The sequence below is a fragment of the Rattus norvegicus genome, chromosome 7 (genome assembly GCF_021556685.1).
Source record: "Rattus norvegicus strain SHRSP/BbbUtx chromosome 7, alternate assembly SHRSP_T2T, whole genome shotgun sequence".
NCBI classification, from domain to species: domain Eukaryota; kingdom Metazoa; phylum Chordata; class Mammalia; order Rodentia; family Muridae; genus Rattus; species Rattus norvegicus.
The window spans coordinates 16,700,598-16,722,984 of NC_141540.1; the positions used below are offsets into that span (position 1 = coordinate 16,700,598).

General features: G+C 47.8%; 1 protein-coding gene across 3 annotated transcripts in view; it reads left to right on the top strand.

The window, feature by feature from the left end:
* The window catches only part of Cyp4f39 (cytochrome P450, family 4, subfamily f, polypeptide 39), a 72,979-nt gene extending 60,777 nt beyond the window's left edge, over positions 1–12,202 (top strand). For 2 of the 3 annotated variants that reach the window (XM_087556175.1, XM_087556176.1), the window contains 6 exons: positions 2,626–2,692; positions 2,804–2,933; positions 6,977–7,110; positions 9,138–9,202; positions 9,752–9,834; positions 10,250–12,202. In XM_087556175.1, the coding sequence (XP_087412301.1) occupies positions 2,626–2,692; positions 2,804–2,933; positions 6,977–7,110; positions 9,138–9,202; positions 9,752–9,834; positions 10,250–10,481 (711 nt within the window). In that variant the 3' untranslated portion in view covers positions 10,482–12,202. 3 annotated transcript variants of the gene reach the window in all.
* Positions 12,203–22,387: the final 10,185 nt, after the last annotated feature.

The following is a 22,387-nucleotide window of genomic DNA, read 5'->3' on the forward strand; positions in this document are numbered from 1 at the left end:
TAAAGTATACAAGAATATGTGTGTAGGTTCTGTGCAGATACTCTTGTTTTTAACTACGTGTCTATTGGTGGGTATGTGTATACAAGTGCCAATGCCCATGGCGGCCAGAAGAGGGCAGTAGATACCCGGAGTTACACATAGTTGGAAGCCAGTCCACACGGGTGCTAGGAAGTGAATGAGGATCCGTTAGAAGAGCAGTTCTTGTAACCACCGAGCAAACTTCCAGCCCCAATGCTCTTATTTTTGTTGTCACTGGAGTTCTGAGACTGAAAGCTAGGGCATAAAGAGTACAAGGCAAGTGCACTATCATTCAACTCACTCTTCTGTGGATTTATGTGTATGGTGTGTATATACGTGTGTGTGCGTGTGGGTGTCGATACAGACACATCTGGATTTGGCAGCCAGAGCAGAAAGTTTGGTGTCTTCCTCTTTTACTCTCTGACTTACCACCTTGAGACAGAGTCTCTCACAGGACTGGAGTCTTGACATTTTATCTAGTTTGGTTGTTCAGCCAAAAATAGAGATCTGTGTGACTCTGTCCCTAGTGTACCCCAAACATGACTGACTTCCTTCCTTCCTTCCTTCCTTCCTTCCTTCCTTCCTTCCTCCCTCCCTCCCTCCCTCTCTCCATTTCCTCCCTCCCTCCCCTCCCTCCCTTCCCTCCCTCCCTCTTTTTCCTCCCTCCCTTTCTTCCCTCCCTCCTTCCTCCCCTCCCTCCCTCCCTTCCTTTCCTTTCTTCTTTTTTCACATGGGTGTTGGAGATCTAAACTCGAGTCTTCATATTTGTACTGCAAGTGCTCTTACCCTCAGAACCCTCCCTCCAGCCCCTTGTTTTTACATTTATTTTAAATATGTGTACACGTTTGTGTCTGAGTACCAGTGCCCTTAGCCCAGAAGGAGTTCAGACTCCTTGGAGCTGGAGTTACAGGCCGTTGTAAGCTACCTGATGTGGGCACTGAGAACCAAATCCAGAGCAGGAGCAGTGAGCTCTTCCCTGTCTTTCCAGCCTCCCTTGTCTGTTGCTTTATTTTTATTTTTTATTTATTTTTGAGGCAGTGTCTCATCTTGCCAATCCTAATCTCAAAATCCGTGTGTAGCTGAGGATGACTGAATTTCTGACCTCCTGCCTCCATCTTCCTAGGGCTGGTATCACAGGGGTATGACCCCCACATTCAGCTTCTTGTGTGGAATTTTTGATATAGCTCTCGATTCCAGCCATGGCTCTGCCACTTACAGGGTATTTGATGGCGATGGCAGCACCTGTCTCTTGTATCTTGGTGCTGGTAAGACCTGATGACAAAGTTGTTGGCTATCTTGCAGGATAAATGTCTGTCAGAGACCGCTCGATAAATACAGTTGTGCAGCATTAAGATTAAGCAGTGATGGGGTTGGGGATTTAGCTCAGCGGTAGAGCGCTCGCCTAGCAAGCACAAGGCCCTGGGTTCAGTCCTCAGCTCCAAGAAAAAAAGAAAGAAAGAAAGAAAGAAAGAAAGAAAGAAAGAGAGAAGGAGAGAAGGAGAGAAAGAAAAAAGATTAAGCAGTGGCATGCAAAAATGTCGATGGTCCCTTTGTAGACTTATCTCCATGGAATTTAGAATAGCTGGCTGTGGTGACACATAATCCCAGGACTTGGGGAGTCGAAACAGAATTGTCAATTTGACACTATGCTGGGTCACATAACAGGTGAAACATGGAGGCCAGAGGGCAAACTGTAGGAGCTGTTTCTCTTTTTTTTTTTTTTTTTTTGGTTCTTTTTTTCGGAGCTGGGGATCGAACCCAGGGCCTTGCGCTTCCTAGGTAAGCGCTCTACCACTGAGCTAAATCCCCAGCCCCATGTTTCTCTTTTTATACCATGTGGGTTCTAGGAATTGAACTCAGGCTGTCGAGGTGGGCAGGAGACACCTTTTCTTATCGACCCATCCTTTTGTCTCCCTGACTCGTTTTTTGGGCTGTAACATAAACATCAAGTGATGTTGTATGAACTCCCTTTGACATTCCTCCCCTTTCTCCATTTGTCTTTCTTATGGTAGGCTGCATCCTTTGCTCTGCCTGGAACACTTACACCCTTTAGTTTAAGCGAGGTGGAGCAGGATGGCAAGCCAGGCACAGTGGTACACATCTGTAACCCCAAATTTTGGGAGACCGAGACAGGAGGATCTCACATTTGAGACCAGTCTGGGCTGCACACGGAGTCTCTGATAGAGTGGGGTGCAAGACAAGACAATCTGGGAACACGGCTAGGCTGGTAAATGGGATTGCTGCAAGGCCTGACAACCGGAGATCAGTCCCTGGTACCCACATGTTCGAAGGCGAGAGATGACCTCATCAAGTTATCCTCTGCTTCTCACACGTGCACCATAAACGTGGCGCACAATAGATAAATGTAAAACATAAAAGTAGAGAGAAAGGACGGGGCTGGGGATTTAGCTCAGCGGTAGAGCGCTTGCCTAGGAAGCGCAAGGCCCTGGGTTCGGTCCCCAGCTCCGAAAAAAAGAAAGAAAGAAAAAAAAGAAATGAAAACAGCAAATGGGGAAACAGGTATCTGACTTTCGGGGAGGATGTAGGAAGTGGAGCACAGATGGTGAGGAGTACAGCGAGCTCAGCATCCTCTGCTGCCCATTCTAGGATGAAGAGGGGAAAGAATTATCTGACGAAGACATCCGGGCTGAGGCGGATACGTTCATGTTTGAGGGTAAGGATGCTGAGGGAGTCTGAGGGTCGGTGGGAAGAAGTACCACCATCTTCCTGCTGTGGGGAACACCCTGGGGGACACTCTAATCTTCCAACATATGTCTGCCCACAGGTCATGACACAACATCTAGTGGGCTGTCGTGGGCGCTGTTCAACCTGGCGAAGTATCCGGAGTACCAGGACAAGTGCCGGGAAGAGATCCAAGAAGTCATGAAAGGCCGAGAGCTGGAAGAGCTGGACTGGTCAGTTTGGAGGGTCAGGAGGATTGGAAGAGATAAAAAACAAGGCCAGAGTCTTGGGTGTGAATCTCTGAGCTGCCACTTTCTGATTGTGTGGTCTTAGGCGAGTCCCTGCAGCTTTCAGAATTCCAGGACTGTCCCTGGTTCAGCAGTTCTCAGGACAGCTTCGTCAGCCACTGTTGCCGTCCCGCCGCACGACATACATCCCTCAAATTCAGTGGCTTGTGGCAAGCATTTAGTTATAGCTTGTAAAATTCTCGTACAAGAATTTCGTGGCTACTGGGCTCAGTTGAGTGGGACTGCTTCCAAATTGTTGGCTGGGCACAGGTCTTTTCCAAATGTCTCCTAACTCTCTTAGGATCTGGGGTTACTCTTGGGCATGTTCTTCTCCATGCAGATTCCAGAAGTGTAAAAAACGTTCTGTGTGCACTGAAACCTCGCAGAGGAGGAAAGTCACGTAGTGAAGCTCAGTATGAGTGGGGCAGGAAGGGCCTGCAGTGCTGTAAATAGAACCTTTAGACACACCACCCTTTGGGATGGGATGTTTCAATCTGGATGAAATGGCATGCCGTGGGATCATGGTGCAGGGAGTTAGTGCAGAATAGAGAACAGGAAGGCGGTCTTAAGACGTAAGCTGACTCTGAGTGATGCAGAGAGCCCAGTAGTGTAGCCAGGCATGGTGGCACACCTGGTATTCCAGCTTTTAAAAGGCTGAAAAAAGCAGGAGGACCAGGAGTTCAAGGCCAGCCTTGTCTACATATTGAATTTGAGGCAAGCCTGAGTAATTTGAGTCACTTTCCCAAAAAGAAAAAAAAAAAGTCTCCATTGGTAAAATGCTTGCCTTGTAAACATGAATGAAAACTCATGCTAAAACAGAAGCTGGTGTTCCACTGCTGTAAAGAGACACCATAACCATGGCAACTTATAACATTTAATTGGGGCTGGCTTACAGTTTCAAAGGTTTAGTCCATTTCCATCATGGTGGGGAGGGGAGCATGGCAGCGTGCACACAGACACGATGCTGGGGAAGGAGTTTAAGAGTTGCTCACGGGGCTGGGGATTTAGCTCAGTGGTAGAGCGCTTACCTAGGAAGCGCAAGGCCCTGGGTTCGGTCCCCAGCTCCGGGGGGGGGGGGGGGGGGGGGAAGAAGAGTTGCTCACGGGGTTGGGGATTAGGGATTTAGCTCAGTGGTAGAGCGCTTGCCTAGGAAGCGCAAGGCCCTGGGTTCGGTCCCCAGCTCCGAAAAAAAGAACCAAAAAAAAAAAAAAAAAAAAAAAAAGAGTTGCTCACTTAGGGGTTGGGGATTTAGCTCAGTGGTACAGCACTTGCCTAGCAAGCGCAAGGCCCTGTGTTCGGTCCCCAGCTCCGAAAAAAAAGAAAGAAAGAAAAAAAAAGAGTTGCTCACTTAGATCTATAGACAGCAGGAAGAGAGAGACATTGGCCCTGCTTTTAGCCCTTGAAATCTCAAAGCCCATCCTCAGAGACACACTTCCTCTGATAAGGTCTTACCTCCTAATTATTTCAAATGTAGGGTCAAAACACCACAGCTGGATATGGTGTTAAACTCTTGTAATCCCAGTTCTGGGGAGGCAGAGACAGGTAGACCCCTGGGTTCACCACCCAGCTAGTCTAGGGGCTTCTAGGCCAATAAGAGACTTTGTCAAAATATAAATAAATAAGGTAGATGGTGGATGGTGCCTAAGAAATGACATTGGAGGTCCTCTAGCCTCCACAGGTATTCACACATGATATGTGGACAAACACCTAAATATATACACGAACTCACACATCAACACACACACACACACACACACACACACACACACGCACACACACACACACACGCATATGCACACGCGGTAATACATACCCATACATACCCATAATCACAGCACTGGGGAAGTTGAGGCAGGAGGACTGAAAGTTTGAGGCTAGCCTGAGCGATTGTGACTTTCATATTGGCCTGTATCAGGGAGAGGAGGGAAATCACTTTCTCTGAACAAAGTGTTGCTTTCAGTTAACCCTTCCCCAGTTAAGTCCTTTCACTCATCTCAGCCTTCCGTGTACACCTTCAGGGAAACTGTCCTTGGGTACCAGTACCGTAAACATCCTGCCACTCAGCTTTCATAACAAAGGGAGACAGCAGGTGGTCTGACTAGGGGGGTCGGTGGAGGTGTTGCCTGCGGGAGGTGTTGCCTGCCCTGGCCTAATTGCTCTTTTGTTTTCTTGGCCATGTTTATATCCATGGGTATCTTTATGACAAGGATGTTCTCTGGCACTTTATGACAGGAACATACAGCTTCTGCGGGGGAGGGGGGGGCAGGAGAGATGGCGTAGTGGTTAAAGATGTTTGCTGCTCTTCCAGGGCTGCCAAATTCCAAGCCCAGCACCCACACTGGGCCTCTCACCATTGCGTTTATCTCCAGCTCTAGGGATCTGATGCCCATGTGTGGCATCTATGGGCACCTGCACACATGTGACAGATAAGCTAGGTGTGGTGATGCACAACTGTAATGCCAGTGTCCTGGAGGCTGAGGCAGGAGGGGTGGTGCAAGATCAAGACCAGCTGAGTCCACAGTGAAAAGTTGTCTCAAAACACAACACACACACACACACACACACACACACACACACACACACACACACACACACACGCACACAGAGTAAATGTAATAGAAACAAAAAAGAAAAGGTAACTGGGGATATAGCTCAGCGATAGTCCAATTGGTTAGTATACATGAGGTCCTAGGTTCAGACAAAGCTCTCTGGCCATTCACCAATCACAATAGTGACAAAGGAAAACAGAAAGTAATGGTCCTTGTTGCTCGAACTGCTACTGAGCCCCACACGAACGAACCTGCCATTGATGAATTATTGTACAATCATGGGAGACGTGAGGGCAGCTGGGGGCCTCAAAATCATGGCAAGCTACTAGCTGGTATGCGCCCTGTCCAGATTTCATTTGTTGTGGTTTTTAAAAATGCTTTATTTCAGATTTTAGAATAGTTTATTATACGTAGGAACCCAGATTGGACTAATTATAGCTACCAGTTCATGATCTAGTTCAATTTTTAAAATCAAGACACTTTGGTGTGTGTGTGTGTGTGTGTGTGTGTGTGTGTGTGTGTGTGTGTATACTACTGCATTCATGTGGAAGTTAGAGGACAGCCTGCAGGAGTTGGTTCCCTCCTTGCCCAAGGATTGAACCCAGATTGTCAGAGTTCGCAGCAAGCTCCTTAACTCACCTTGCTGGCCTCCTCTGCTTTTTTGTTTTAGGACAGGGTCTAAGTTGCTCATGCTGACTTTGCATCACTTTCTAGCACAGCCTCCCATGTAACTGGAAGGTAGGCCTGGCTAATGGTTAGATCTTTTGCACCCTACGAGTGTTTAATAAGGCTTGAGGTCATGGCCTGTGCCTGCAACAAACTTGGTTCATTCTCCATTAGCCACTTAAAACAGCCAAATCACTAATAGAAAAGGAAAAATGGAAATCCAATCAATGTGGCTACATTGGGAAGGGGGTGGCGGGAGATGATAGTGATAGTGACACTTGCCCAGGTTCCCCTTGGAGTCTGCAATGAGGTTAAAGTTTAAGCAGAGGCCAGCCTTATGTGTGCCTAAGCAGTCCTTGTCAAGATGTGGTCCTACCCATGATTGGCCCATCATATCCTCTGTGAAGTGGTCTAGCAAGTTCCAGGTCTCTTTCTGGGAAAGAAGTTTTCCTTCTGGGTGGCCTAGCCTTACCATTTCTCCCTTTCTGTATTGGATCCCAGGGGGAATTCCAGTTTTCTGGACTCCATTGCTTTAGTAGTCCGAATGAGGGCAGAGTGTCTTTTTAGAGTATCTCCACTCTTTCCTGGTCAGTCACACACGTGATACCTGCCTGGGACACGTACAAATTGCAGAAGCTCTGGGGCCATCTCTAGATCTCTGAACTGGACCTCCACAGACATTCCTGCATGCATGTGTGCACATGCATGCGTGTGTGCTTGAGCTCACGCGTGCACGCACGTGTGTTCAGAGACTCACAGTTCCTCTCTCTTCAGGGATGACCTGACGCAGTTGCCCTTCACCACCATGTGTATCAAGGAGAGCCTTCGCCAGTTCCCGCCCGTGACCCTCATCTCTCGTCGCTGCACAGAGGACATCAAGCTGCCCGACGGACGCATCATTCCCAAAGGTGCCTGCTGTCTCCTTTACTGCTGTGGTGCTGTTCCCAGGGGTCTAGTCATGCCCGCTGTGGGCGCAGGGTCCCTATGATGGGAAGGATCCGATGGGAAGGATCCCTGGATATGTGTTGCTTCGGGAGTGACAAGGATGTCTCAGTTTCATTTCTTTTTTTTTTTTTTTTTTTGGTTCTTTTTTTTTTTCGGAGCTGGGGACCGAACCCAGGGCCTTGCGCTTCCTAGGCAAGCGCTCTACCACTGAGCTAAATCCCCAACCCCTCAGTTTCATTTCTTGTCGAAGCGATAATATAACCCAACGAAAGCAACTCCAGGGGTAGAGCGTTTGTCTGGCTCACGATTCCCGGTTATAGCCGGTCGTGGCAGAGGAGTCAGAGTGACAGAGACATGAAACACTTAGTCATATTGCATCACAGACAAGAGCAAAGAGCGGTGGATGGCTACACGCATGCACGCCAGCGTTCAATTCTCTTGTCTTTATTGGGTCCAGGCCCTCGCCCGTGCAAGGGTGCCACCCACATTCAGTATGTCTTTCTATCCTAAGTAATCAATGAAGGAAATCTCTTATGGGTGCTGGAGACATGGCTGGGCACTGTAAGAGTACTGGCTCACGACTATCTCTAACTCTGGCTCTAGGGGATCCAGCACCCTGTTTTTGACTCTGTCGGTACCAGGTATGCATGTGATGCACATGCAGGTAAAACACTCACTTACACAATAAACAAATAAACCTAAAAATTAAAAAATGAAAGCACTTGCTGTTCCTCCAAAGGGCCTGAGTTGAGGTCTCAGCTCCTCGCTGGACAGTTCACAACCACCTATAACTCCAGTACCAGGAAATTTGACGCTCACTTTCTGACCCCCACACACGTGTCGTGTATACACACACTCTCACACATGGAGTATATATAAAATAGAAATATTAAAAAGAAGAAAAAGTCTTACTGGCATGCCTGTAGATCAATCTAATCTAGGCCATCCCTCTTGGAGACTCCCTTTTCAGGTGATTCTAGAGTGCATCAAGTAGACCAAACTAATCATCCGAGGGAAACCTAGGTGTGTGTAGAGGAGGTGGAAGTGCTTGTATCCAGACGGAAAGGGAAGTGTGGAGGAGGCCATGCTAGATCTGGGTGGGCATTAATGGTAGAAGGTCAGCATCTTTTAAAGAATAGGACGATGATGATGATGATGCGGAGGAGGATGATGATGATGACGACGACGACGACGACGACGACGGTGGTGGTGGTGGTGGTGTGTGTGCATACATGCATGCACAAATACACACACACACACACTACACACACACACACACACACACACACACGAAGGTCAGAGAACAGTTTTCAGCAGTCTATTCTCTTCTTTCACCATGAGTTCTAAGGCTTGAACTCTTGTCCTAGGGATTCCGTAGGAAGCACTTTTACGTGCTAAACATTTGGGGAGGGGCTGGACCCGAGGGTCAGTTTTGTTGTCATCTAACTGCTGAGAACCGAGCTGTAATTATGGTGACACCAGGAGCTCAGGCCTGAGTACCATCTAGTCTCTAGGGAGAGGCCCCACGTATTCCTGTCCATGTAGCATCGGGGATGGACAAAATGCAGACAGGCTTGAGAAGCCCTGGATGGAAGGCCACTTTCTCCAAGATGTAAGAAGAGCAAGTGTGTTTATGGAGCAGAACTTCAGAGTGCAGATGATGAACAACACATCCAACACCTGACTCTATCCAGAGGGAAGAAGGGAGCCAAGGGAGGTGAAAGGAACGACGACAGTCCTATGAGCTAAACTGTCAGACTGTGTGGACAGTGAGGCCATGGGGAAAGAGGCAGAGAGAGTGGACAGGGCAGCACTTGTCTTCGCAGAAGGACGGACAGGATGTAGTGGTAGCTGGCTCTCAGGGATCCTATGACTGAAGGAAGAACTGAGGTTGTGTGTGTGTGTGTGTGTGTGTGTGTGTGTGTGTGTGTGTGTTTCCAGACACTCCCTTGGGCTCCACTGATTCCAAATGTCGCCCCCCACCCCCCAGGAATTATCTGCTTGGTCAGCATCTACGGGACCCACTACAACCCCTTAGTGTGGCCTGACTCTAAGGTAAGTTCCTTCTTGGGGATGCTTGCAGTGACTGGGCCTGCTGTTACCCACTGACTCACTCAGTCCTCGTTAATTCACAAGGTCAGCAAATAGTCATTGAGCACCTACTGTGTGTCACACTTCTCTGCTTGGCAGTGATAACCTACAGTGACACCTCATGGACATTAAAGCAAAGTTCGTCAATAGACGAGATCATTTGGGGGCTTTGCTAAATGTTCTAAGGAGGTAAAAACAGATGGGGTGAGGGGAATTAAGCTCAAGGGATCCAGAGAGGGCCCCAAAGTCAAGGTAATGTTTGAACTGAGACCAAATCAGTATGAAGAGCAGGGAGAGGCCTGTTCCAGGCTGAGGAGACATCAAGTGCAATGGCCCTGAGGTAGAAAGGAGCACGGGTGCTTGACAACAGGAGACAGGCATGGATAGGTGTGTGTGATAGATTGGAGTAAATGGCCTCAAGGTGTTCCAGCTACGGGGTCCTCAGAGGTAGAGGTGCAGGTAGACTGGATGGTTGGGACAGTCCCCAGACTCACCCAGGCAATTCTTGTCTAGGTATACAATCCCTACCGTTTTGACCCAGACATTCCACAGCAGCGCTCCCCGCTGGCCTTTGTGCCTTTCTCAGCAGGTCCCAGGTAAGGTCTCTACTAATCGCAAACATCACTACAAATGGGAGGGGCAAAGCCAGATCAGGGGTGTGCCCCATGGAAGCAGGGACCAGGTCACACCCATGAGTAATTTTTGGCAATTTAAGTCCCCTCTGCTGCCCTAACTGAGCCATAAGGTTCCGAATCAGACTGCAATTCCGTCCTTGAGAAAAAGATACCACTCCAGTCTGTCAGACTCTGGGTTCTGGGCTCACATACTTCCAATAGCTTTGTGATGCTGTTACCATTCGGGTTCTACAGAGGAAGGAACTGAAGCTTAGATAAGGGCGGTCAACCGTCAGGACATATTGGTAGTAGTAAGCCGTGTGCTAGGATTTGAACGTTTGACTCTAGGGTTGCACGTCCTAAGGATTCTTGAGTCTCATTTGCACCCTTCCTGCAGGAACTGCATCGGGCAGAGCTTCGCCATGGCAGAGATGCGAGTGGTCGTGGCGCTGACACTCCTGCGCTTCCGCCTGAGCGTGGACCGAACCCGCAAGGTGCGGAGGAAGCCGGAGCTTATTCTACGCACGGAGAACGGCCTTTGGCTCAACGTGGAGCCGCTACCCTCGCGGGCCGGAGTGCCCCGAGGCCCCACGGAACCTGAGGTTCAGGCTCCGCCCGCTCAGGCCTAGACCACGCCTCCAAAGGCCTGGATCCGCCCCCAAGATATTGAGGACGTTGACTACGCTCCTCGAAAGCACAGGAGGACGAAGCTTTGTAGAGGAGCAGCTTGTTGGTGCTGACTTCGCCCCTCAGGACAAGACCCCATCCTTGGGATTTGGGTCAAAGTTCTGTCTTGAATTACTCCCACCGGCCCTCAGCGTGTGGGGATCATGCTAGGCCCCGCCCCCTCGGGCATGGGCTGCGGGCCCCAGTTTAAATCAGATTACCCTGGCCCTGCGGATTCCCAGGCCCGGCCCACAGAAACTTCCCCGGACCTAAGACTCACCGCTGGGGTTGTATCCTCACTTTCCCACTGGCTATGCCCAGGTTAGCTTCTAAACCGAGGATTTAGAAGCTGGAGCCCGAGGCTGCAGTCCTGAATCACAGCTCCATGGAAGGACTGTTCAAGCTGAACCTCAGGACTTAGGCTGTTTGCTTTGTTGCCGTTTTGTAAACCTAGACCCTTGCAAACCCCTTTCTCCTTGGTTGCGCCGTCCCTTTGCTGAGTTTTCTCAGGTTCAGGAGAGTAAGAGCAAGAGGATCCACACACCTTCTGCCTCACCCTGTCCCAGATGAGGAGACCAAGGTGGGGAGGCGGGCCTCTTGGCGGTCGGGACGCAACTGGGACATAGTTGTTTGATCTGGAACTAAACTCAGATTTTTTTTTTTTTGGGACAATTTGTGCGCTGTTTATTTGGTCAATAATAATTCAATGTCTACTGGCGTGGGGCCAGGCATATAGCCTAGCCTAGTTCCTCCTTCTCAACAGAGAGGAGCAGAAGTTGAACAATTATACCTGTAAATGATCATTTACAACGTATGACAAATGTTTCAAACATGAGACCCCTGGTTCTGGGTGAATCTGACAGAGGTATCGGGAGCGAAGGATCACGGGAAGTCTGAGGCTGAAGTAAGAGCAGAAGCTGAGTGGACCGTAGGAAGGGAAGAGCATCCCAGGCAGAGGAACAGTGTCAGCAAAGGCCTGGGTTGGGGAAGAGCAGGAAGAGCTCACAGCAGTTTCAGTGTCTGTTAAATGAGATGGATAATCAGTCATCCAAATTGTGGAGCACTATGTAAGTAAGAACACGTAGGGAGACAGCTGAGCCGTGACAAGAGTTCCATCTCGAGTTCAACTCCAGCTTGGGCCAGGTGGACACCTAGTCTCAAGAAAGCAAGGGCTGGGGGTGTGCTCGGAATGGAGTGCTGGACCACGTCAGCCGAGCCTGGGAAGAACACAGGAAGCATTAGGTCTCGTCGGAATTCGTTACAGTAACTGTTTGCATCTGGGTGGTGGGAGCAGAACGGAGGAAGGGTAGTGGACCGAGAGCAAACAGCAAAGGGGAGTCAGGGGAGGTACGAGCAGGAACTGGGAAGGACATGGTTAGTGCAGGCTTCTTATGAATGGGGCTTGCAGGACAAGTGCGTAGGGTCAGGGTCCCGGGAGAGATGGAAAGCTTGTAGTATGTATTAGGCAAACCCTCAAATACTAACCTGTTAATAGTTCTTGGATTCGAATGTGAATTCCAGGCTGAGACTTGGTGGCACACATCTTTAATCCAAGTCTGGGTCACAAGTGTCTGTGAGTTTGAGGCCAGCTTCTTCTACATAGGGAGTTCCAGGACATCCAGGATCCAGGAATACCTAGAGAGATTCTGTCTTCTGTCTCAAAAAAAAAAAAAAAAAAAGTAAAGCAACGACTAAGGGGTTGGAGTTGGGATGTAGTTCACTGGTGCAGTCCTGCACTTGACCTAATGTATGTTTGAGCTGTTGAGTGTATGTGTGCGTGTTTACACGTGTGAGTGTGTTTACATGTGTGTGTTTATGTGTGTGTTTACATGTGTGAGTGTGTTTACACGTGTGAGTGTGTGTTTACACGTGTGAGTGCACTGGAATGCACTCACACCCAGGTGCATGAAGAAGGGTTTAAAGACTAGGACTTAGAGATCCCCACAGTTACTGTAATGAATTCAGATGGGACTGAATGCTTCCCGTGTTCTCCCCAGGCTCGGCTGAGGTAGTCCAGCACTCCATTGAGAGCACACCCCCAGCCCTTGCTTTCTTGAGACTGGGTGTCCACCTGGCCCAAGCTGGCATTGAACTCAAGATGGAATGACTCTTGTCACGGCTCAGTTGTCTCCCCACGTGTTCTTATTTACTCTACACAGTGCTCCACGGTTTGGATGACTCTGATGATCTCATTTAATAGATGCTGAAACTGAGGTCTCAGAGGGAAGCCACTCACTTAATATCCTTATCGTGGGGTCTCAGCGCAGATCCTAAGGTCTTTACGATAGCACTCTTCCGGCTTCCAAGCTAAGCCTCTGTCTAGCATTGGGAATCAGCAGTGCCTGGAGGGGCTGCTAAACTGATTTGGAGTTTGTGGCAGTGGCACAAACTTTTGTCCTGGGGCGTCCCCTGGTGGCATGTTATGGGATCTTCGCCCGATGTCCACTGTCCACGGTACTGGCCTGCTGAGTGGTAAACTTACAGACATCAAACTTACAGACTTGGCTCTCAGTAGTGGTGTCGCTCCTACAGTGTCACCGGGATGGAGGAGCTCCACATGCCCATGGTTCTCCAAAGTCTTCTCAGTTTTTCCGTGTGCAACCTTGTTGTCCTTCAGCAACAGGGCAAAACAAAACAACCACAAAATATTGGTTTGGGAAGACAATCTTTGTAAGGTCTAATTCTGGTAGGGCCCTTTCCTAGAGGTGGCCTTGGGCACCGGAGTGCTCCTCTCTGCTCCTCCTCAAGTTTCCCAGGGACTGTGAGTCTTACAGGATCACAAGGTTCAGCGATTCACGAACCTTGTGAAGGTGAATAAATGAGAGGAGGAAGGGAGGGATGCGGCCAAAGTTCAAGCCACACCTTTATGCCCTCCCACCGACCCCTTTTCTTAAGACAGGGTTTCAGGTAGCACCGCTAGGCCTGTGTGTACAGTCCGTGTGATTGATTCTTTTAAGACGAGGCTAGGGAGGACGGACCCTGTTTCTCTCATGTGTGTGTAAGAGGCTCCCTCTAGTGGTCAGTCTATAAAGTTCTTTCACCAAGAATTCCCACGTTCATGTGTGAATGCCTGCTGGTTTGCTACATCTTGTGCACTGGTGACCCTGAATGTGTCTAGGTGACGCATGCACACATCTTAGCATCTGTGCATGTGTGTATGTATGTAACATGTGTCCATGTGTTTGTGGTAAAGCAGGAAAAACTCCATTCACTGTGCCTGCAAACCTTTCACACCAGCTGTGCTGTGGTCAGTGTCACAGCTCCCTGCCCTGGTACCCAGGCTTGACCCTGGTAGTGCAGGCTTCGCACTCGAGAGAGACTCAGCCTTTGAAGCAGCACTGGGTCTTCACTGTGGCTGGGATGACTCTAAGGCAAGTGTTCCTTTTTCTCTGCAGAACTGAGCACTGCAAACCTTTCTTCACGTTGCCCTTGGCTCCTGCCTCTCTTTCCCACTCTACTTCCCCCGGAGTGTTTCTGATGTTTCCTGGGATGCCCTCCCAAAGAGATGCTTGCCAGTTGGAACCTTGCCTTAGGACTGCTACCAGGTAAAGTCTCTACCCTGGAGTGCTTGTCTGAGGGTCTGCCGCTGGTGAGTTCAGACTAAGATACAACGCTGGCTGGCTCCTCCAGCTCCTCCAGAACTATTCTTGTGTCCTGATTACCATGGAGGGATTTGAGATCAGAGTATTGTTAAATGACCGAAGTGACTATAACATATCAAGGTGGACCTGGCCTCCAGGGTCCCCCAGCATCCCTCAGCCCCTGCTTGTTACAAGATCCTTGCATACCCTGATCCTACCCTGAACTTTCTAGCCATGTTGGTGGTGGTGGTGCTGCTGCTGGTGTATGGCTGGGTGGGCTGGACTGTTCTTCCCTATATAATCCAACCATTTTGGTTACCCACCCCCTTTGTACCCTTTGCCTTCTTGGGTGTTGGTCTTACCTGTGCTCTCGGGTTTGTCAGCTCTCCTGGGAGACAGGCTCTCTCCTGGCAGGATCCGGGCACAGAGAGTTGGGACACAAAGTCAGCTCCTGGTGCAGACAGAAACTGGAAGCAAGAGGTGGATTTTTTAATGTTTATTAATTGTGAAAATAAGGGGTTCACTTTGACACTTTCATACACGTATATAATATACACGGGTCATATCATTGTTATTATTTTTTCTCTACTCCCTACCTTATTCTCTCCCTCTTCGCTAATGGCCTTCTGTCTGTTTTCATGCCTTTTCCTTTCTAGCTCCCACAAAGGAGAGCAAATGTAATGTTGGTTTTTCACTCAACGTGATGATCTCCAGTTCTGTCCATTTTCCTGAACATGATGTGACTTCACACTTTCCAATGGGTAGATGATGCTCCATTGTATTTATAGGATACATGTCCTATATCTGTCCAAACATCCACTGACAGACAGACACATAGGTACCTGTATGTGTGTTAAAGAAGAAGAGGTCAGAGTTTATGAATTTGGGAGACACCAAGTGGCGTGTGGTGTACATGTTTGGGTTGGAGGGAGGAAAGGGAAATGAGAAGCTGATGTAAGTATATTTTAATAAACAACTCAACAGCTTCAGGAAGTCCTAGAAACTGACCAGACTTATCAGGCCCCACCCTTTCCAAGCTGATATATAAGCTGTAAAAATAGTGGAGAGACTCTCTGACTTATGGGCTTGCAAGCTGTACATGTAGTGAGCTTCAGGGTTCCAGCCTTCGTCAGCCGTCATCCTGGTGAAGACGAGCTTTTGGTGATGCGGCTGCCTTCGAATCATCTTTGCTAACGTAGGAAGCCTTCACCCACGGTTTCCTAAGTTGGACTTTTGCAGCATCTTTATTCTGGTTTGTTGTGGATTCCCTGTCTAGGATGAGCAAACATGTGCTTACATCTCCCTAGGAATAGTATCACTCAATGCGTTTGACACAACACGTAACTTTTAAAATTAATTAATTAAATGACTATGGATGTTTTGCCCACATGTATTGCACCATCTGTGGCCCATGGAGGCCAGAAGAGGTCATCGGATCTCCTGGGACCAGAGTCACAGACAGCTGTGAACAGCTACGTGGGTGCTGGGAATCAAATTCAGGTCCTCTATAAGAGAAGGCAGTGCTCTTACAAGCTGAACTATCTCTTCAGTCCACATAGCACTTTTCTTTTTTTTTTTTTTTTAAAAAAAAAGCTAAAGTTGCATATTTTCAATACATTATAGCTCAGAATAAATTTTGCACTACAAAATGGAGGAATGAGACCGTAACCAGACTGAAAGGTGTCAAGAAAAGCAGAAAGCCTTCATTTCCATCTGTATCTGGTACCTCGGGCTCGTTATTGGCTCATCTGGATCCAGCATTCCTGCCTCTCCAGCTCTGCCTATTGAAACTCACAGACTCTTTCTCGAATCAGCTTCACTGTGTACCTTGAAGTTCTCCTTAGTGGATGGCCAATGGTCCTGTATTTCCAGTAGCTTATGGTTTCTACGGGGGCTTGGGCTTGATCTCCGTTTTGAGCAACTGCCTCTCACATTCTTCTTTCAGGAAATCTTACATGGATACACAGTGCTTGGCCTCAGATTTTCTGGAATTTTGACGTAAATCTTCACTATTCTCGGATCAAGTTCCCCTCCTCCATGTATCTTTCAAGCTTGCGAAATAATTGTCACATTGAAGATGCTAAGTTCTGCTGCCAGCTTGAGATATAGCCTGTCTTTCTTGGACCACAGCTGCTGTGACCTCTGTGTGCCTTTGAAGTTAACTGTAGGGGGGCAGGGAATCCCTCTCAGTGGCCATTTTGCACTAGGGAATCCCTTCAGCAATATTCCGTGTGTGTGTGTGTATGTGTGTGTGTGTGTGTGTTTGTATGTGTGTGTATGTGTGTCTGTTTGTGTGTGTATGTGCGTGTGTGTGTGCATGTGTGTGTTATGTGTGTTGTATGTGTGTGTATGTGTGCATGCCTGTGTGTGTGTGCGTGCATGTGTGTATGTGTGTTATATGTGTGTGTATGTGTGTGTGTATGTGTGTGTATGTGTGCGTGCCTGTGTGTGCGTGTGTGTGTATGTGTGTTAAATGTGTGTATATGTGTGTGTATGTGTGTTATATGTGTGTGTATGTGTGTGTTATGTGTGTGTTGTATGTGTGTATGTGTGTGTATTGTATGTGTGTGTGTGTGTGTGTGTGTGTGTGTGTGTGTGTATGTTATTTAATTAACACATGAGGTGCTAGCTCTGTCCTTCCGACATTGAGTCAGACATCAGGCTGCTGAGTCACCTCACTGGCCCATGGATATTTTGGAACCATTCATGGTTGGAACCTTGTGTTAGGACTCAGCTTGTGGGAACTAATGCAGAGTGTGAGATTTCTCTCTAATGGTGTTAATCTGTCAACACTACTGCTGTCTTCTCTAATCTCTGCAGCTTCAAATTTGCATGCTTCCTTCTTTTCTAAACTATTTTTTTTTTAAATATTTTTTCACTCCTCTTGCTTTTTCTCACCGTGGACCTGGATAAGAGCAGTGAACAGTAACCATAGCACAACTTGAAATGGTGGCCTGTCTTGAAAAGGCTTCTGTCAAACAAAGCCATCAATTGTTTTTTAATTCAGTTAGGATGAAATTTTAATGTGGCAGGTTTCTTCCCCTAGGGTTCTCGAGAGTCACAGAACTTACAAAATATCTCTTTATATTGAAGGAAATTATTGGAGCGACTTACAGTCTGCAGTCCAACTAACCCAACAATGGGCGGCTGTGAATGGGAAGTCCAAGAATGTAGTAGTTGTTCAGTCTCACGAGGCTGGGTCTTTCAGCTGCCCTTCTGTATAAACTGGAATTCTGAGAGTGTAGGTTCCAACAGACGTGCTGGACAGTAACTACAAACACTCCCTTCTTCCATTGTCATTAAATAGGCTTCTAGCAGAATGTATGGCCCAGATTAAAGGTATGAACCACCATGCCTGGATTTGGAACTTGCTCTGTCCCAGGCTGGCCTTGAACTCAAAGATCTGCTTGACTCTGTCTCCTGGGATTAAAGGTGTGTGCTACCTTGCCTGTGCCTAAGCTTTTCATGGCCACTCTACTTCAAGATCTGGCCTACAGATGTGCCCTCTATTTCTGGATTGAAGTTAATTCCAGATGTAGTCAAGTCGACAACCAGAAATAGCCATCACCCCTAGCTAGCTTCCAACTAATTGAAATTTATTGATTTATTCAACAAGCTTTAAGCACAATAATGTTGAACAGATATTCCTAGCCCTTTATGCTGTCTTAGCGATTTCCCAGTTACTTGCATTTAGTCTCTCCTTGGCTCGCTTTGCTGTAACTCTCTGTCCTCGTGGAGAACTCCCTTGGCAACTCCTCCTTGTGATAACCATCTTCTTCCTCTACCTTATGGCCTTTCTTCTCCTGGATCCTCACCTTCTACCTCCCTCTTCTTCCAAGTACCCTTGGATGGGATAAGAAGTCCATTCTTTCTATCTCCAGCCTTTTATTAACCATTCAGAGATAATTGGGGGAGCATTCTTTATATAGGAGCACATTTATATAGGAGATTCTTCAATATTCGTAACAATGCCATGTCCTGATTTGGAAGCATAATGTTGTTGTACCCCATGTAAAGATTATTCTTGTAGTATTCAAATGCTGGTTTCTGTGCTGGTCCTCCCACCCCCATACCTGATTGCATTCCTTATTCTGAGGATCTCCTGTCTCAGTGTCGTGTAAACATCGATCCCCAATGATTCCCTGATTGGTCAATAAAGAAGCAGATCGGGGCTGGGGATTTAGCTCAGTGGTAGAGCGCTTACCTAGGAAGCGCAAGGCCCTGGGTTCGGTCCCCAGCTCCGGAAAAAAAAAGAACCAAAAAAAAAAAAAAAAAAAAAAAAAAAAGAAGCAGATCAGCCCATGCCTGAGCAGAGGAGAGACTAGGACCGAATTTCCTCACAGGTAGGGAAGGGGAGGAAGGGAGAGACAGTGAGGATCAGTCACAGGAAGAGGGTCTAGGAGACCTCACGAGACAACATCTGGAGCCCAGAGAGCCAGATTAGTACTGAAATGCAAGTACCTCGGGAATTTTGTCTGGGAGGTAGCCAGATTAGTTTAGAGGATTAAAATAGAGCAACACTGCTCAGTTGTTGAGCTCTTAAAAGCTCGTTACATAAACATAACAGTCTCAATTATTTGGGGGCTAGCCGGGTTAAGAGGAAAACTACAGCAACACTTATTAGAATGCCACTAACACGGGCTGTAAGTAGATCTTGGGGCACAGAAATCAGCATCTGAATACACAGTGCACAAGACCCTCCTCCCACATTCATCTAAACTCAGCTTCTCAGGACGTGTCAGAGCGTAGCCCGATTCCATGTGTGTCTGCGCACCACATGCATGTCTGCTCTGTGTGGATCTCCAAGAACTGGTGTTATATTCAGTTGTGAACTGCCGTGTGGGTGCCAGGAAGAACAACCTGTGCTCTTAACCACCGAGCCATCTCTCCAGCCCTGTAGCGAGATTCTTTATCTTGCCACAACATGAATGACCTCTAGCTCAGTTCCCAAGAGAGTCTTGATCCCCGTTGAATCCTCATGAACTGAGCCTCCACTGTCCATATCCCTCTCAGCACTCTAGTGTCCAAACTCCTAGCATCATGGCCCACCACTCCTTACCGACAACATTCTAGAGCTTTTCTAGATGGAAGTTCAAAACTCCTCCTCATCCCCTTACAGACCAGGCCCAGAGCCTGTGAACCACACAGTCAGATTTACCACAGCACTGACTTGGTTCTCAATACCAGTTTTGCATATTGGTGACTTTTCTTACTGTGACAAATATCTGACGAGGCGACTTCAAGGAAGGATGAATTATATTCACAGTTCAAGAGTATAGACCTTCACGGATGGGACGTTCTGGTGGCAGTCGTATAAGGCAGCTTTATACATTGTATCTGAAGTCAGCACGCATGGAGAGGAATACATGCTGTTTGTCATCTCGCTTCTTCCTTTTTTTTTTTAAATTTATTTAATACTTAATAATAATTCTTTGGTTTCCGGGCAAACATCCCCCTCCCCCCTCCCCTTCCTTATGGGTGTTCCCCTCCCAACCCTCCCCCCATTGCCGCCCTCCCCCCCACAGTCTAGTTCACTGGGGGTTCAGTCTTAGCAGGACCCAGGGCTTCCCCTTGCACTGGTGCTCTTAGTAGGATATTCATTGCTACCTATGAGGTCAGAGTCCAGGGTCAGTCCATGTATAGTCTTTAGGTAGTGGCTTAGTCCCTGGAAGCTCTGGTTGCTTGGCGTTGTTGTACATATGGGGTCTCGAGCCCCTTCAAGCTCTTCCAGTTCTTTCTATGATTCCTTCAACGGGGGTCCTATTCTCAGTTCAGTGGTTTGCTGCTGGCATTCGCCTCTGTATTTGCTGTATTCTGGCTGTGTCTCTCAGGAGCTTCTTCCTTTTTAATGCTTCTAATTAACATACATTGATCCTGCATAACAATGGGTTTCATTGGACATTTCGTACACGTATAATGTATTTTGACATAATCACCCTCCATTACCAGCTATTGCTATCTGCTCTCTCATTTATTCCCGTGCTAGCTAATCTCACTTCTACTTTTATGCCTTTCAAGTTTATGTATTTCTTTGTGTGCGTGCACATGGCACGCGTGCAGATGTCGGAAGACGACTGTGGGAGTCAGTTCTTCCACCGTAGGAGCTCCAGGCAGTGAACTTGTCTCATCAGGTTTGGCACAAGCCACCTTGCCCTGCCTCGCTCTCCTTTCCTGTCTTTTCCTGTGTGTTTCAATGAGTTCTATTCAGGTTGCCTGCAGAGGCATTGGTGAGAGGTATTTATAGGAGTGTGTGCACATTACCCATATCTGTGCCACTGAAGGAAATGCCTTCATCTCCCAGCAACCATTAGCCTAGAGATCACGAGGAAGTGGTGAAACACTGTGACCTCTTCCACCTTACGACAGGATGTTGGCAGACCCAATTTTGGGCAGGTCTTGGGCAGGTAATCGTAGCCGCCCGAAGGAAAGCACATCACAACACTCCACTCCTTTATCTGCCTCTTACAACTTTCTGACCACAGCGCTCCTTGAGCCTCGCAGGAGGTGGTCTAAATGCCCCACTTACGACGGAGCATTCAACAGTCACAGAGTACGATCACTTTGACCAATTATGAGAACCTGCCAATACTATCGCTCGCTCACTGCAAAAAGAAGCTTCTCTGGCCAAGGCTGAGAGTGTCATTGATCCGCAGACATAAAAGCAAACATATAGAGCCATCTGACAGGTGCTGTGCCTTGGGCTCTCTCCTGGTTAGTTTTATGTCAACATGATACCAGCAAGAGTCATTTGAGAAGAAGGACTCTGAATGGAGAAAAATGCCCTCATCCAGATTGCCTGTACACAAGTCTGTAGGGCATTTTCTTGATGAATACTTGATGTGGGAGGGTACCACCCCTGGTCCACTGTTGTGTAAGTAAGAAGGCTAAGCAAGCCATGAAAATCAAGCCAGTAAGCAGTGTTCTTCCAGGGCTTCTGCTTCAGTTCCTGCCATGACCTCATTCAGTGATGGACTGTTGCTAGGAAATGTAAGGTGACACAAACCCTTTCCTTCCCGGTGGCTTTTGGTCATGGACAATAGAAATTCCAACTGACATACCTCCAAGGACCTATGACCTCCATACCCACAATTCCATAGGGTTCTGATGGCTTCGGCTCACAGCATCAAACATGAACTCGTTCCTGTGGAATAGATTTTAAAACCAAACAGAAAGGAGCTGGCTACCTCCACCTCAAACTTTCCGCTGCTGCTCCGATGCAAATGTCTCGCCTGCTCAGCCATTCACCTAGCACACTGTCTCGGTTGTTTTTCTGTCACGGTGATAAAACACGTGACCAGGACAACCCGGTCACAGGAACAAGGGAGTGGAGAAGTGGAGGGAAAAAGCTTGTTTCGGTGCTTATAGGTCCAGAGGGTTAGAGTTCACAAAGGCAAGAGACGCACTGCAGAATGTGGGAAACATGGTGGCTGGATGAGGAAGCTGAGGGCTTGCATTCGAACTGCGGGCACAAGGGCGAGAGAACAATCTGGAAGCACGGGAGGGCTGTAAAATCCCCAAAGCCTGGCCCCAGTGTATACTTCCTTCAGTAAGGCTGCACCACCTAAGCCTCCCCAAAAAGGACTAGCAGCTGGGGACCAAGTGTTCAAATGCTAATATCATGAGAGACATTTCTCATTCAAACCCCTACACACACTGAGTCCACAGGTGAGTACGACTGTCGATAATTCTTCTTCATCATCCGACATAGCACCTTCACCTCCGTGAAGCTTACCCAGTTGGGAAGAAGCTTCCAGTTCAGTTCTAGCCTGAACTTCCTCTTTTTTATTCAGCTTGGAACTCCGGAACAGAGAATGGTGCAACCAGCATTCAAGGCGAGCCTTCTATTCTCAGCTAAACCTTTCTGGAAGCCCTATACACACATTCAGACATCTGTTTCCATGGTAATTCTAAATCAAGGAGATGGTTCAGACTCACCACCATCCCAACTAAGAAACCCTTTGTGATGGTTAATATTAATTGTCAATTTGACAAAGTCCAGAATCACCTAGGAGATGGGCCTTAGGTATGCTTGTGGTCTGTTTTAGAGAACGCTTCTTTTTTTTTTTTTTTTGGAGCTGGGGACCGAACCCAGGGCCTTGCGCTCGCTAGGCAAGCGCTCTACCGCTGAGCTAAATCCCCAACCCCCTAGAGAACGCTTCTTAAGCTGCTGAGGAGAATGTGTATTCTGGTGTGTGTAGATGGAGTATTCTGTAATGCCTGTTAAGTCCATTTGATCAAGATGTCATTTAATTCAGAGATTGTAAGAATGTAGCGTTACTAAACTGATG